Below are 17,572 nucleotides of genomic sequence, written 5' to 3'. Positions count from 1 at the left end.
CTCTATCCCGCTTCCGGCTCACTCTTCCTTCAGCCACACCCATGGCCCATAGCGCCTTTGAACTCCCCTCAAAGGAAATGCTACTGGTGGTGTTTTACCACTGCTACTCACACATGAGCTTTATAACCTGATAAGATGATAGGTAGTGCTGTATAATATTTGCTGAAAACGAGACTGACTATTGACCTTGAATCAATAGATCTGCGCATCAGTATAAGGCTTTATAAGGGGTTTCCAGGCATTTTACCGAGAAAAAAAATCAGAGTGGTACGTTTTACCAAAGTAAACTATGCTGAAAAAATACCAGACATTTTAAATAAATATATATATGCCAGCGGGGTAAGGGGTTAAAATGGGTGGGGATGTGGTTAAAAGGATAGGAAAACAGGGTGTTGCAGGGGGGACCCCCATACATTTTTTTTAAAAAAAAAAACATGTCAGTATATTTTCGTAATTTTGTACCTCAGTGAAACTTACCACTCTGAATGTTACTTCGCTAAAATCCCATATAACCTTTTTAAGGCTTTATGACCTGGACAACGTTTCTGGCTCAGAGACTCCGGAGGACAGGCCTCAAACATACCTGAATATGTGCTGAGGATCCAGGACAGGTCTGGCATGGTACTGTGGCTTGTTGTGAACTTATCATGGGTGTTTATTCTATGCTTGAGGTCCCATCTTCATAACACCACTTTGGGGGTCTCTGTAACCATTATTCTCAGGTCAGTGCACCCCAGAAAGCTGTCCTGCCATCCTTGTCCCCAACTCTATGGTCCCCTTTTCCATTTTCTATCCCTGGCATTGCTCAGCAAAGCCACTGTGTCTCCTCTGGGGACAACCCAAAGTCTCTGTTTTAGGGGGAATCGAGTGACCACCTTTCTGTCTTTACCTTGAAGTGTCACCCCTTTCTGTTACAAAGGGTTCACCTACATTTTGGTAATTGTTGTTAGTGCAGTTTTGCTTTTTTTGAAGCCCCTCATTATGCCCTCTCCAACCCCCGCAAACAGTACCATACTCCAGTCCGCTAAACTGCTAGTGGCTGCAGCTGGCTGCGACACAGGGAGCCGTGGTAAGGTGACCGCAGTAAGATGACGCGTGTCCTGTAATGATGGTGCAGTCTCCTGTTTAAAGTTGGACTTATATGACCACATTCATAACCTTAATCTTTGGCTGCCTCAAATCTAGCCTTAAAACAAATTCCTAGGCTGCACTTAGATTCAGCCACCCAAAGGAACTATGTCAATGACCTTAATTAGAGCAATGACAGTTTCCCATGGATGTAGCCAACAATCCCAGTGCTACGCTGCTTCCAGGAGGGCAACACTGTAATGCTCGGATATATATAAACTGATGGAATATGCCACAATATTGACCTTAAAATTGCAGGTCTGGGGCGGGGGTGCAGGGGCGGAAGGCGAAGGGTAGGGGGAGAGGGAGATTATTTACAATTTGTATTGTTGAAAATGCCAATAAAAATACATTACAAAAATAATGTAAGGGAAGTGGGAGTCAATATAGAGTAGGACAGACTCAGAGCACCTCTACAAGATGAACTACTTCCCTACTCAGATCTGCAAATAGCAGCACCAACTGTTGTATGGAAAGCATTGCATTAATCATTCATTCATCCCGGATCATTTAAAAAGAACTACAGCTTCAGGCAAACAAAACAATGCCACTACTTCCACAAAGACACTGTGGAAGCACAAGGCGCAGCACGCTTCATAAAATACAAAACGGGTCAGCATCTGCACCACTGGCTTTCGGTTCCATTATTATCTGGATATTTGTGTTACCATCATAGTCACGTCCTGATGGAGGCCTAAATAATAAAAAGTCGAAACAGCTGTCAACATCCTCTGAGGGTGGAGGCTACAGAGGTGCTTCTGTGCTAACTCAGTGTGGCACCAGTGCAAGTGCAATGAGCACTGGGAGAACAATTGCACTAGTTCCATTCATATTCTTTGAAATGCATGTTTTGCACCAGGGCAATGTTTGCCCTAGTCCTAACCCTAGTGCAGATTCTGGGAACGGTTTCTCTTCAGGTGAACCAACAGGGTGACGTTACAGAGGATATTCCAACTAAAATGGGTTTGAAACAGGGTTGTGTTCTGGCCCCTTTTTTATATAATTTGTACGTGGCTGACATGGGTCTTTCTATCGAAGCTGTTAATAACTTCCCTCCTCGTATTGCTGACGACACAGTCATCGTGGACCGCACTCCAATTAGCTTACAGAGATCGTTGGATGCCCCGGCCGTGTATGGGCAGGCAAACACTTTAGCTGTGAATAGAGCCAAATATATTTGGTAAAAAGAAGAACTCGAAGTGTATGTTCAAGTGGAGCTATGCGGGGGATTTATTGGAAGTAGTGGATAGATAGGTATATTTAGGAGTACCACTCTATAGTACCCCATCTCCACGTAAGTATGGTGATTATATAACTTTGAAAACGATGAAGAAATGGCTTCTGATGAGGAGATTTATTCGCAACAAGGGAGGTAATAACATAGAGGGAATGCCTGAGATCTATTGCAAATGTATCCGTGGCCAAATGGATGAACAGTCTGGAGTCCCGGCTGTTACGCTCAATATTGGGGGTCCCCGGTCCCTCCTTCTGAAGGTTCCTGTTGAGGCCATTCATTATGAGCTTGGTATTCAATCAATCTGTTCATTATGGCTCCATCAGAGATGCAAACTGTTTCTTGAGATAAACTGTACACCTATTGAGTCCGAGAGTGTTTATAGCTATATGCAGGGGTGTTGCTAGGTCTGGACAAGACCCGGGGCTACGCTAATGTCGGGACTGTCGGGACTCGGGGCTAGCTAGCCTTTTGGTTGTAGATCCTGAGATTCTATCCGGGGCTACAACCAAAAGACCAGGAGCTATAGCCCCTTTGCCCCCCCCAGCAACGCCTCTGGCTATATGGCTCCACTGTATAAGGGAACTGCTTCCAATATATTTCTTGAGCAGTTGAAAATGAATGCGCTAGAAAATGTGGGCAATCTTGATATTAATGTTTCCGTATTATTGGAATGGCCCAATTCTTTCGCTTGTTTTAAAAATGAAAAAAACATTACATCGAGTCGTTAACTGAGAAATCTATGTATCCGATGTATGCCGTGCAGGGATTTTGTCAAGGACGGCCGCGTATTTACTTGACAAGAATACTCCCTGCTAATTTGCACCAATCTATAGTGTACCTATGGTTCAACATACTCCCAACGCAAGAACATACAGAGAGATGGATTGAATTGGCTCGCTGTTACAGACTTTGCCGTTTATGTAATACTCATATTGAAGCTGCAGGTCATCTGCTGACCCAGCGTCAGGCACTTGGGGCTCAATATTGCGCTGGCTATAAGGAATCACGGCAGTAGCGGGCAATCAATTTTGGAATGCTTTATTTAGTGCTGAGTCCATTGTTATAACGCGGGCTGCTTATCGTCTTTGGAACGTGGCTCTGCAACGAATATTAAGTCAAAATAAGTCTAATGCACAGATTGTATAACTTCCATCTGCATAAGTGTGTTTTCATTTTTTTCAATGTTTGATGTGTTTGATTTTATTGTGTTATTAGCGTGTTTATAATGAATATTAATACATTGGCTAAAGGTTTGTATTTAACAAAATGCTAAATAAAAAAAAGAAAAAGAAAAAAGAAGAATCTGGAATAGTGAAAAAAATGCATTCAAAGAATATCTTTGTGGAACCCGGGCAATTTGTGCCCTAGTGTTAATTGAACTTGCAGTGGTGCAAAGTTTCTGTAATATGGCCTATATTGACTTCTTATTGAGTCCTGATATCTTTTATACTTGTTAAAACTAATCAGTGTTTCTTGTTGTTGCATGTGTATGCATTGCAACAAGAGTCCTGTCTGATTTTTTTTTTATAGCTCAGGGGCAACACGCTTGTCCTGAAAACAAGACTGTACTGAGCAGCACGGGTTCGATTCCCAGTATCAGGACTTAGAGGCTGAAGTCTGGCATGAAGCATAATATTTTTTTTTTTTGAAGCATAATATAAGAAACCAATTTAATTTGAACCTGCACATGATTCGTGTGGGCTTTCCATGTGCTTTTCAATCATTAAGGTCAGACTAACTAATTTTCCAAAAATCTACAAGTAACAAGTACAATATTATTATATAATATAGATTAACCTCTGCTTTTGTAATCTACCTAAATCACCTTCAGAAGATATATTTTTCGTGCCACAATTTGCCACCTGTTGGCTGCCCAGTCCTATTCTGAGATCGTCATAGCGTGGAAGCAATACAAATTGGAATTTGTGCAATCTTGCTACATAAGTTGAACATTATACTAATTAAAAACACGTATGTTACCTTGTTTTTTCGAATGAAAGCACCAGATGGCCCCGGCTATGCTTGCATCGTAGCAGCAGCATCTCCTCTTGCACTCCTTGGGACTGATCCCATGAACGCCACATGCTCTCCTTTCATTGGTCGCCACCGAACATCCTCCGTTACGTGGACCTTGAAATCGAAAACAGTAAAAGATTAGCCAGGTACATATCAGAAGCATAGGCACATTCTGAAACAGTGCTGCATGAAGGTGTGGGTCTGTAAAACCAACGCATGGCATAGAGATGCACCTCGGCACATTCATGCCATCACAGGAGGCTTTGCTCCTGAGAGTCAGGGTTCCATCTGATAAAGTTACCGTGTAAAAGTCACTAGCTCAGTGACTTTTTTTTCCTGCCTCCTAAAATTCTTTCCACAAATATTCTAGGAGGGGTATAGTTATATATTATTGCCTCCAATCCTGGAATATTTGGGGAAAGTGCTTGATTGTCTGAAGGGTGCATTTTTAGGGGAATGTACCCACCTGGCGGCCATTTTCACAGTGACTTTATCACTGGATACCAAAGCAAGCATATGGCCACAATGGGGCGGCGTAGCTTAACTGTGACTTTTTTTTTTCTTCTTCTTCTCCAAGCGTGGACGTCCAACACCTTCAAGACTAGGGATTTTGCCTAGACCCTTATGCGTGCCCTCTATCTACAACTCGTGCCGGAATGATGGGTAGTGGGTGGGTAGACATGGCGCTGAATCCAAACATATACTCACTTGCAAGGTGGAGGGGTGCAGGAGAAAAGATATATTACCCAGTTCCCATGGAATGACCACCAAACTCATAATGAGTCTCAAAGTCAGATATCAAATGAATTATTGCCTTGAGTGGACGCCTAAGTGGGCGCGCGTTCAACTTTAGACCATGGGATCTAGCTGTTCATTTTAAATTAAGTTTTCTCGAACATATGTATTTAGTGTGCTTGGGTAGGCTACTGTCATTTTAAGGAAACACGTTCAGGGACGAAGTGACCGGTTGACCTGAGTGATCAAAAGAAACAAAGATTGTAATACATATGGTGCTACAGGAAATAACTTCCACCTGTAAAACTGTTCTATGAAAGCATAACGGACATTGTTCCTGGAGGAATACTGCAAGCAGAACTATAGTGCACTGTCCAAAGCAAAAATCACCTTCAGACTTTTTTTGCAATGCAACAATGTACCGCTGAGGCTGGGCAAGTTCAGGCCCACAGAATATTGTGCAAAGATATCGGGCCCCAGAATATAGTGCTAGATATTTAATCAATAATCACACTTATCTCCTGAGATTAAGCCATTTTCATTATAGAACTTGTCACAAAGTCACACCTGTTGCCCAAAAGCATCTACAGTTATTATGCGACTCCTTAAGAGAAGCAGTTACTAACACCAGACCGTAATTACGAGACTCCTTAAGAGTAGCAGTTACTAACACAAGACTTTAATTACCAGACTCCTTAGGAATAGCAGTTACTAACACCAGACCGTAAATATGAGACTCCTTAAAAGTAGCAGTTACTAACACCAGACAGTAATTACGAGACTCTTTAAGAGTAGCAGTTACTAACACCAGACAGTAATTACGAGACTCCTTAAAAGTAGCAGTTACTAACACCAGACAGTAATTACAAGACTCCTTAAGCATAGCAGTTACTAACACAGACAGTAATTACGAGACTCCTTAAGAGAAGCAGTTACTAACACCAGACAGTAATTACGAGACTCCTTAAGAGTAGCAGTTACTAACACCAGGCAGTAATTACGAGACTCCTTAAAAGTAGCAGTTACTAACACCAGACAGTAATTACAAGACTCCTTAAGCATAGCAGTTACTAACACAGACAGTAATTACGAGACTCCTTAAGAGCAGCAGTTACTAACACCAGACAGTAATTACGAGACTCCTTAAAAGTAGCAGTTACTAACACCAGACAGTAATTACGAGACTCCTTAAGCATAGCAGTTACTAACACAAGCCTTTAATTACCAGACTCCTTAAGAATAGCAGTTACTAACACCAGACAGTAATTACGAGATTCCTTAAGAGTAGCAGTTACTAACACAGACAGTAATTACGAGACTTCTTAAGCGTAACAGTTACCAACACCAGACAGTAATTACGAGACTCCTTAAGAGCAGCAGGTATTAACACCAGACAGTAATTACGAGACTCCTTAAAAGCAGCAGTTACTAACACCAGACAGTAATTACGAGACTCCTTAAAAGTAGCAGTTACTAACACCAGACAGTAATTACGAGACTCCTTAAGCATAGCAGTTACTAACACAAGCCTTTAATTACCAGACTCCTTAAGAATAGCAGTTACTAACACCAGACAGTAATTACGAGATTCCTTAAGAGTAGCAGTTACTAACACAGACAGTAATTACGAGACTTCTTAAGCGTAACAGTTACCAACACCAGACAGTAATTACGAGACTCCTTAAGAGCAGCAGGTATTAACACCAGACAGTAATTACGAGACTCCTTAAAAGCAGCAGTTACTAACACCAGACAGTGATTATTAGACTCCTTAAGAGTAGTAGTTACTAACACCAGACAGTGATTACGAGACTCCTTGAGAGTAGCTGTTACTAACACCAGACAGTGATTACGAGACTCCTTAAGAGTAGTAGTTACTAACACCAGACAGTAATTATGAGACTCCTTAAGAGTATCAGTTACTAACACAGACAGTAATTACGAGATTCCTTTCGAGTAGCCGTTACTAACACCATTTTAAGAGTAGCAGTTACTAACACCAGACAGTGATTACGAGACTCCTTAAGAGTAGCAGTTACTAACACCAGACAGTGATTACGAGACTCCTCAAGAATAACAGTTACTAACACCAGACAGTAATTACGAGACTCCTTAAGAGTAGGAGTTACTAACACAGACAGTAATTACGAGATTTCTTAAGCGTAGCAGTTTCCAACACCAGACAGTAATTACGAGACTCCTTAAGAGCAGCAGGTATTAACACCAGACAGTAATTACTAGACTGCTTAAAAGCAGCAGTTACTAATACCAGACAGTGATTATGAGACTCCTTAAGAGTAGCAGTTACTAACACCAGACAGTGATTATGAGACTCCTTAAGAGTAGTAGTTACTAACACCAGACAGTGATTACGAGACTCCTTGAGAGTAGCAGTTACTAACACCAGACAGTGATTACGAGATTTCTTAAGAGTAGTAGTTACTAACACCAGACAGTAATTATGAGACTCCTTAAGAGTATCAGTTACTAACAAAGACAGTAATTACGAGATTCCATAAGAGTAGCTGTTACTAACGCCAGACAGTAATTACAAGACTCCTTAAGAGCAGCAGTTACTAATGCCAGATAGTGATTACTAGACTCTTTAAGAGTAGCAGTTACTAACACCAGACAGTGATTACAAGACTCCTTAAGAGTAGCAGTTATCAACACATGACAGTGATTACGAGACTCCTTAAGAGTAGCAGTTACTAACATAGACAGTAACTACGAGTCTCCTTAAGAGCAGCAGTTACTAACACCAGACAGTAATTACTAGACTCCTTAAGAGTAGAAGTTACTAACGCCAGGCAGTAATTACGAGACTCCTTAAGAGTAGCAGTTACTAACACCAGACAGTAATTACGATACTCCTTAAGAGCAGCAGTTATTAACACCAGACAGTAATTACGAGACTCCTTAAGCGTAGCAGTTACTAACACAGACAGTAATTAAGAGACTCCTTAAGAGCCGCAGTTACTTACACCAGACAGTAATTATGAGACTACTTAACAGCAACAGTTACTAACACCAGACAGTAATTATGAGACTCCTTAAGAGTAGCAATTACTAACACAGACAGTAATTACAAGACTCTTTAAGAGTAGCAGTTACTAACGCCAGACAGTAGGTACGAGACTCCTTAAGAGTAGCAGTTACTAACACAGACAGTAATTACGAGATTCCTTAAGAGTAGCAGTTACTAACGCCAGACAATAGGTACGAGACTCCTTAAGAGTAGCAGTTACTAACACCAGACAGTAATTACGAGATTCCTTAAGAGTAGCAGTTACTAACGCCAGACAGTAGTTACGAGACTCCTTAAGAGTAGCAGTTACTAACACAGACAGTAATTACGAGACTCCTTAAGAGCAGCAGTTACTTACACCAGACAGTAATTACGAGACTCCTTAAGAGCAGCAGTTACTAACACCAGACAGTAATTACGAGACTCCTTAAGAGCAGCAGTTACTAACACCAGACATTAATTACGAGACTCCTTAAGAGCAGCAGTTACTAACTGTAAGCGATATTCAATCAACTCTACAGCCAAGTCAATGCCTAGTCTGGGATGCTGAGGAAAACCCTTATTTATGTATTTTTATATCCAGTTCAGTACTCTGGATGACAACCCTTGTATAACACCCCCCTTTTAGAATCCCCCTGACCCCACTGAGCCAAGAAGTAGGTTTGTTTTGCAAATTAAAAGGTTTATTTGAAAATTTAAACAATATATATATATATATATATGTATATATATATATATATATATCACACTTCTATAAATAAATTGATAATGGATATTACACTTGTGAATATGAGCAGTAGTCAGCAAGAGGTAACTTATGAATAGGAACAGAAGAATAAGGTGGGAAAGAATGCTTTATATGGTTCAAGGAAACGCAAGGTGGAATAAAATGCAGTACAGAAATAACTTGTTATGATTTTAGCAAAAGGTAACATGATCACTTTTTCTTTTGACAATTCGCCCCCCCCGTGCAATACAAGAAATGGAAGGAGAGCACACAGTCTTCAAGAATCCCAACAAATCACACTTTATAATGCAATACACAGTTCCAGTTCTCCCAGCAAGCTTAGGGAAAACAGGGATGAGTTTTAAACACAGGCAAATTACTTTAATGTGGTTTGCAAGGAAGTGAAAAGGTGCTAAAATTGCTTTTAATTCCCTCTAGAGGGTCAGGGTAGGTGATGGCTACTTTATATTAGTTCAGGCTCACTTTAACAATACTCTATGAATGATTAGCAGATTGCAAACGAATTTTAGCAAAGAGAAACAAAAAGCTGATTATTTCTACAGATGAAGAAATCGGGCCAAATCGCAAATCGCGGTAAATTTCGCGAGTGCGTGTCTCGCGATTATGGAAAAAGTATAGGGAGTAGGAGGTCTAAGCTTTCAGATGAAAGTTAAATCTCGTTCCTAGCACAAACGGTTCCGGAGATACGGATGATTTAGTAAAGGTAGATTTTCGGATTTAAAGTAAAACTCAAAATGACAGGTGACAGCTGTGCAGCTTTAAAAATGACAGATGACATGATTTCTAGGAGGCTGTTCTAATTAGGTTAAAATAGCTTGAATTAGATTATTTTAACAAAGAGATTGGGTTCTGCACAGTTCTGGCGGATACTCAATCCTAATTTTGAAATGAATGGGCCTCGTCACGGATCTGGTCAACTGGACTGGACTTCGGTTCTCTCTGCTCGGTGGGTCAATCAGGCACCGGTTCTGCTCACAGCGGTCTGGATCTCTGGTTCTGCTCACAGCGGTCTGGGTCAGCTCTCTGGATACAGCGGCCTGTGGTTCTCTGGATCTCTGGTCTGGTCTCTGGCAATTGTTCTTGGCAAAACAATTCAGACAGCTCGCCCGGCTGAGGAATAGTTTGCAGATGATTTTAAGGATGCTGAGGCCTGCTGAGAAGAGTTCTCAGTTTGTGGGTTTAGGCCCTTGCTTTAAGTTCTGAAGTAAAGTTCTGGTCTTTGGAGATTGATGGATGTGAAGTCTGGAGTCTCCCGGCAGAGCGTCCCGCAGAAAATGGAATTGAATCTCCCTACCTGTCCCAGCAGTCTCTTTTTATGTGTTTTGAAAATGGGTGTGTGCGTGGCATAACTGAGCCTGCCCCTCTCTACTTGTCATTGGCCAGTTCCTCCTCTCTCCTTTGATTGGGGGGAAGAAATGGAGTGTCAGAGTGATGCTGTAGGTTTTATGGTCAGAGGAACCTCCCCTTGTCAAATTGCACACAAATCTATTTCTGATCAAAATACATATTTATCTATGTACCATTTTTCTCATATTATAGGTCCAGTTAACATATTTTCTGTAGCACCAAACCATCCGATCCCTGTCTTTGTACGATGTCGTGTCCACTGATGACAGAATTCTCCCCTTTTCATCCAGATAACGACCTCTAAACCTTTCCAGATTTTACACAAATGTGCACCAGGGAGATGGGTTTCAGAAGATAAAGTGTCAGATTTTTAACATGCAAACATTTGGAGTAACAACCGTTTTTCCGCTACTATCCCCAGGAACATACCACAGGGTCCTAACACCTCTTAAAATGTGCACAGAAAAATCACAAGAATAATGATATTATTTATATAATTTTGACAGGTCCGTACTATGAATTATCCATCTTTTTAAAAGTATGCCCTGGTCAAAAAGGGGTGTGGCTTCCCACATCACATGGTGGAATAACTGGTTTATCCACTTCCCCCAAGCTCAGCTGGCTAGCAGAGGCACTGCCCCTCCCAGTTTCCCCCAGGAGGAATCCACTTTACGGCCCCCCCAATATAACATTTGCCTGAGTCCAGGACAGGCCTTTGTGCAACCTCCTGCCGGTGCCCCTCCCCTAATATAATCAGAGAGGTGTCAACTCCTTTTGGTAGGGAAGCAGGATGCAGCTAGGCCTGGGAAGAGTGGCTGAGCAGGTTTCTCCTGTCGGGGTGGTTGTCAGGCAGAATTCAGCTAAATGTCACTTTAGTTCCCAGTTTAAATCAAACTTACAATTTTTACCTATACATTAAATAATGACTTCCTTCAAGTCATTTCAGAATATAGTTTTACATTGTATCCACCTCTTAGCAAGTCTTTCCTTGGCCTGGTTTTGTTTCATTTGTTCAGTTTTACACAAAAGTCTGGTGGTTTTAAAACGCCGGCTTTCTGATAGTGGTGAGTACCGGTATTGCAACCATTTTTGGGATTAAGAAAATGAATTCCCCACAGTTCTGAGCTGCTTTTTGGCAATCAGCATTGCCATTCCCAATGGTTTCAGGCTACTGTGTGTGTAGTCCAATGGTGGTTTTAGGCAGTGCCCTCCTGTGCTCACAACATAGGCAAAAATGGGTGGCCGCCTATTCTTCATGTTTTCCCTGTGCACTATCTGGGGAGTTCTGGCCATCATGATGTTTTCCATGCCAGTACTGCACAGTATTATGGTAGGGCTTGGATGCATGGGTAAAAACATCCCACAAGCCCCCCCTCTTGTGATGGCCATTCTGTCCTTTCACTGATGGAACTCGCAAGTTCTGGGATGTTCGCCTCCTCTTCTTCCAATTCCATAGCTGGCAAAGTTCAGCATCTTTTCCTGCCTTCAGTCGATAAATCAGTTCTCCTTGCTGGTCCTTATGGGAGGATTTGGCGGTACCCGGGCCCCTCGGGTCTCTGCTCCCGGTCCCCGGTCGCCCTCCTTGGTCAGTCTCCATGGTTTCATCTCTCCTAGGATGATAAAGCAAAGCGGCAATACACATCCTAGACATTTCTTCCCCACCATTGATATGGTGGGGGGGCATATACATTTTATAGTCAAAACATTTGCGTTCTTATTTTAACCAAAACAAGATACAATTATAAGACATTTTTTTTCCAAATCATAATACTTTAGAGACTATATGTGGGATATTTTAAGGTTGCAATTGAATTACTCTGGAGCGGTCCCCTCTGGTATTGCAGAGGACTCCTCCAGTTGTTGCAGAGTGTGTCTGGGATGGCAACACTTTAGCTGATTTATATGGATCCACTTGTCTTCCCCCTCTGCCAAACCGCCTTTGGAGATGCGGATCTTGTAGGCCACAGGGGAGATTTTGTCTATAATTTCAAACGGTCCCTTCCATGTAGGCAAACATTTTCGCTGTTTGGCCTGGTTCCTCTGGAAATTGTATAGATAGACCCGGTTCCCCAAAGTATATTCCTTCCTGGTGGTCTTCAAGTCGTAGTGGGTTTTCATGCTATCAGCTGATCTTTCTAGATTCCGCTGAGCATAGGCAAAAGCATGTTGAAGGTGTTTCCTTAAATTCTCCACATACTCATGAGTTGTGGAGGCATTTAACAGTGTCTGCTCTTGGGTTCTGTAGAGCAGATGCTGGGGAAGGACCATCTTGCGTCCAGTCATCAACTCAAATGGTGACATTTTAGTTGCAGATGAAGGGGTAGATCTGATGGCCATTAGGACCAGAGGTAATCGGATATCCCAACTTGGCCCAGAATCTGCCACAAACTTTTTTAATATGCTCACAATGGTTCGGTTGTATCTCTCTACTGATCCAGAAGAAGCTGGCCTGTAAGCAATGTGTAGCTTCCTTTTCACCCCCAGTATCTCCCACATCTTTGTCATTACTTCACTGGTGAGTGGCTACCCCTGTCTGACTCAATCCTTTGAGGTAGACCAAAACGGGCAAAGATGTGGTTAATCATCAGGGCAGCTGCTGTTTCTGCCTTGCAATTTGGGGCTGGGAGACATTCCACCCACTTGGTAAACAAGCATGTAACGGTCAACATGTATGTAACGCTCACCTGATTCCCACAGAGGCGCTGATCCCGGCTGAGCTGCTATCGTTTCTTCAATTGAGAAGCGTAGAGCTCAGACGACTCTCAGGACTGGGCTTCCTCTTATCGAATGTCTGACTTGCAGGGTAAGTTTTCTGCAGGTGGAAGAAAAAGGGTTAATCACCGTTTGATGGGATTCCTTCTCCCACCAATCGCCAGTTTCTCCCACAGCCTAACTTTCTACTTGTCTCGGCGAGCTCTCACCTTAGGTGTATAAATGCTGAGCTCTCCATCCTGCGTCTGGTGCAGGGGTTTGTGGATTCCAGTTACGTCACTGGATGAGTTCAGTGTTGAGGCTCAAGTCTTTTGCGGCCTTAGTTGTGGCACTGGTGCTGGGATGCCGAAGAGCGATGCTGCCGTTACTGCACGAGCGGATGCCTGTAAGCATACTGTAGTCTTTAGGCTTTAAAAGATGGGCACCTTAATAATGTCCCTTTTCCTTTGTTTCAGGCCTCGGGATGCTGTGGGGGTAGTTTTCCGTTGCCGTTGCACGTGCCGATGCACGTAAGTATAATGTTCGTTGGCCGCTTTTAATGGCACCTCTAATAATGTCCTTTTTCTAGTTTTCAGGTGCCGGGATGCTGCGGTTGATGCGGCCGCTTCTGCGCGTGCAAAAACTGGTAAGTTAAGATGAATGCGACTGCCTTCACCCGAACCCCTTTTTAATTATGTCCTTTGCCTTTCAGGTGCAGAGAAGCTGCCGAAGAGAAGGCCGCGGTTAGCTCCGTTGCAATCACGGATGGATCAGGTAAGCGGGCGCGGCTGCGAGCGAGTTGCACTTTTCTAACCTTATGTTTATTCTTTGCAGGTTTTGCCGGTGACTGGATTCCGGGATCTGGTAAGTATTGTTCTGTGTCTTTCTTCATCCACAGGTTGCTGCGCGGAAGCTGAAGATGACTCTGGACCTGGAATGCAGGAGCCGACTCGGTGAGCGTCCTGCTGCTGCTGCAGAATAACGCGAAGCACGTGTTTTCCATCGGGCGTGGTTTAAATAGCAGAGAAGTGCTTCCAGTGTGTGTTCTTCCACCGGTTCCACCCAGGTAAGAAAAGAGTTCCTGAATGGAGGGAATAGTTCCTCCCAGCCCTGATGGCTGGGGACTTCAACCAGACTGGATTGTTCTGGGTAAATATGCAGCATGGTCTGCCTCAGGTAAGTCCACCCAAGCATTATTACACTGTTTATCAATATGAGCCCGGCGCCTATGGCGCCGGGACTGAAACCATTCATGAGCCTGGTGCCAAAGGCGCCAGGACACGGTCCAAAGGGCCCCTGTAGGGGTCTGCTGGGTCCGGAGAAGTGGAAGACGGGTCTGCTTCCGAGGGCGCTGGGCCAGTCCTGGCCCCTCGGGAGTGGCGCCCATGACAATGTACTTGTTTCCTCTAGACGAGCGAATTACAGGGCCTACAAAGTCGATTTGCAAATCTGACCATGGCAGTGACATCCCCCTCTTTTGGAGAGGCGCACGGTGTGTGAGGGATGATGGCTGAAACTGTGCACACACAAGACACCCCTTCAAGTATTGGTCGAGGTCCTGCCCCATGTGTGGCCAGTATGCAACCTCTCTTAAGATTTCCAGTGTTGTGTGAAACCCCCTATGACCGGCGGTGGCCGCATCATGGGTGTGACTTAATATCAGGCTTCGGAATGAGGTAGGGACCACCCACTGATCATGGCCAGCCTGGGATTTCCTTACCAACAAACCGTCTTAGATTCCGTAACCTTTTTGGACATTTCATCAACACTCTTAGGTCCTCTTTCCCAATGTAATCGGTATCCGTCAGGGGAAAGTTCTCAGGGTCCTCAATGTGTTGGTATAACTTACCAATTATTGGATCCCCCTTCTGAGCTGTAATTAAATCAGCATCAGGGGTCTCCTTACTCCATTGTGCAGTTGAAAGATCATTGTGAGCATTTGTCTGGGACCTAGTGATAGCAGTGACCTGGATTTCCCCCAATAGGGACTCTATTTCTATTAGATCCCCTTGGATGGGCCCGGTTTTGGCCAGCTGATCAGCTAAGTCATTTCCAGTTTTGTCTGGTCCCTCTACTTTGGAATGACCCTTGATCTTTTTCCAGTAGATGGTCATCCCATTCGATGTGACCAGATCATCAATTTTTTGAATTAACTTCCCATGTTTCAAGGGTTTGTTATTAGCACATAACATGCCTCTGGTTTTCCAATTAACCAGGTGCTCCACGAACCCGTTCCGCACATAATCCGAATCTGTGATTATGACCAGTTTGTGGAGTTGATGTTGGACAGCAGTGAGGATGGCCTGATGCACAGCCATCAATTCTGCCACCTGACTACTTTGGGGACCAATTTTGTATCCAGCGGAGGGTTCTGGGGACTCATTCACCCATGCATTCCCTACTCCGGCCACCAGTTCTTTCTCCCCGTTGTTGTCAACATGGTACGAGCATCCATCCACATAGACAGTGGGCATTCCCTCACACTTGTCTTCTTCAAAGACTTTGTGTGGGGAATTAAGGTATGCCTCCGTGTTGCCCTTGATTTTTGGACTTTCGTCCTCGAGACAGTTTTCTCTGGCACAATCATGCAAGTCAGCCAGAGCTTGCGCGAGGGGACTCTTCTTGTTTTGGCCAAATCTGACCTCCACAGGAAAGCCTTGCATTGACAGAATCCAGGAAGTAATTCGGAAATTACTCACATTTCCGGCCCGGATTCTATCACTTTGGAGATATTGCAGAGGCTGGTGTGGAGTCTCCACTATGATGCGTTCCCCCTGGATAAACGGGCGGTAATTCTTCAATGCCCACACCGTTGCCAGGAGTGCCTTTTCGCAATCGTTGAATTTTTCCTCCACAGAGGATAAAGTTTTGCTTGCATAGGAGATTACTTTATTGACCTTGTCATGCTTTTGGTATAATACTGTTGTCAAGCATGTATTAGAGAACCTTGTCTCCAGGAAGAACTCCTTGTTTCTGACAGGGTAAGCTAGGCAAGGCGCTTGTGAGAGGCTTCTTTTGAGTTGTCTTACTGCCTCGGATTGTTCTGGACCCCATTCCCACTTGACCCCCCCCCCCTTCAGGAGATGAATCAGGGGTCTAGTGATCTCTGCGTAGCCCTCAATGAACTTTCTGCTGTAATTAGTCAGTCCAAGGAGGCTCCTTAGTTCCCGCAGAGTTGTGGGATCCTTCAGTTTCTGGAGTGCTTCCACTTTCTTTTCTTGGGGACAGAGACCCTGAGGAGTAATCTCATGCCCCAAGAAATTAACAGGGGTTCTACACCACTGTGCTTTCTGAAAGGAAAGTTTTGCTCCGGCGGCCCTCAACTGTGTCAGAACATAACGGATCTCCGCTATGTGGTCCTCAACAGATGAACTTTTGACGAGGACATCATCTACATAAGCCAGGTTACCCCTCGCACCCAGGTCGGGCATGGCCTTATGTAGGAAAATGTTGAATTCATTGCCGGAGTTGAGGTATCCGAAGGGAGTGGTGTACTGCTGGCCCCCAAAGGTAAAAGCCAGTTTGTATTGGTCCTCCCTACTGACAGGCACGGTCCAGTATCCATTGGTCAGGTCTATTGCTGTGAATACCTGTGACTCCTGGATCTGGGCCAGCCCTTGGTCAATGTAGGGCAGAGGCCATCGGGAAGTATGGACCCGTTTGTTGAGCTCCCTAAGGTCGGCGCAGAGTCTCCACTGGCCGTTTGGCTTCAATATTCCCAGCACCGGATTATTGAAGGTGCTGTGTACTGGACGGATTATTCCCCGGGACTCAAGGTTCTTAATTATTCCAGTAAGGGACTCCATGGATGCGAGAGGCAAACGATATTGCTTCACAAACACTGGAGTCATTCCAGGGTCCGTGGGAATTGTTGTGGTGTGGATGTCGGTGCGACCACAGTCATATGAGTCTACCGCAAAGAGATCTTGAAAATCCAAGAAAACTTGTTTCAACTTTTGCTTCTGTTCCAGAGTCACACATGCATCAGCTAGGTTGACTCTCTCTTCCACCATCTGCCTGAAGCCTGGAAAGACTTCTGGTTTTGCTATCTCAGCGGCCTCCTCCAGCTGGGTGGAGAAGTCCCTGGTCAGAGTGCTGATTTGGACCGGAGGCTTCAGGTGGGAAAGGCAGCCCTCATGGACCTGGAAAATCACCTCGTCCCCTCTGAAGTCACAAGTCACATCTTCCTTACCATAAGGCAAGAAGTGTACACCAGGAAGTTCCCCCCATGCCGGGTGAAAATCCTATCTGGTGTTGTGTTGTCATCACTGGTACTGTCACAACAGTCCTTGGGGATTGGTCCTAACAGTTCATTTCCTAGATCAATGGAAAAATGTCGGTCATCAACCGCCATTCCAATGATGGTGCCTGCGGCTAGAGTGATACTCTGTAAGTCGCTGTTATCCACCTCTATTGGAATGGTGTCATGTTCTATGTTGACTAATGGTGTTGGGTTTATCCCTAACCCTTGCTGTTGGAGAGAAGCATTTAGATGAATATAAGCATCAGGGTTTTTCAATTTTTGTCCTCTTTTAACTTTCACTTCCAGGGAGAATTGTCGGGTCCTTTCTGGGATGGTGACTTCCTCTTTAATCTGAATTTCAACTGCATAAGGTAGCAATTGAGCTGACGTAAATGCTTT

At 43.9% G+C, this 17,572-nt stretch overlaps 1 protein-coding gene across 1 annotated transcript in view; it reads right to left on the bottom strand.

The window, feature by feature from the left end:
- Positions 1–17,572, bottom strand: part of LOC138526532 (trefoil factor 2-like) — an 84,061-nt gene that overhangs the window by 31,175 nt on the left and 35,314 nt on the right. The window contains exon 2 of the mRNA XM_069637335.1: positions 4,346–4,495. Within this exon, the coding sequence (XP_069493436.1) occupies positions 4,346–4,495 (150 nt within the window). The remainder of the gene's footprint in view (positions 1–4,345; positions 4,496–17,572) is intronic.

Source organism: Ambystoma mexicanum, chromosome 7p (assembly GCF_040938575.1).
Source record: "Ambystoma mexicanum isolate Mex_15411 chromosome 7p, UKY_AmexF1_1, whole genome shotgun sequence".
NCBI classification, from domain to species: domain Eukaryota; kingdom Metazoa; phylum Chordata; class Amphibia; order Caudata; family Ambystomatidae; genus Ambystoma; species Ambystoma mexicanum.
This window is presented reverse-complemented; position numbering and strand designations above follow the sequence as displayed.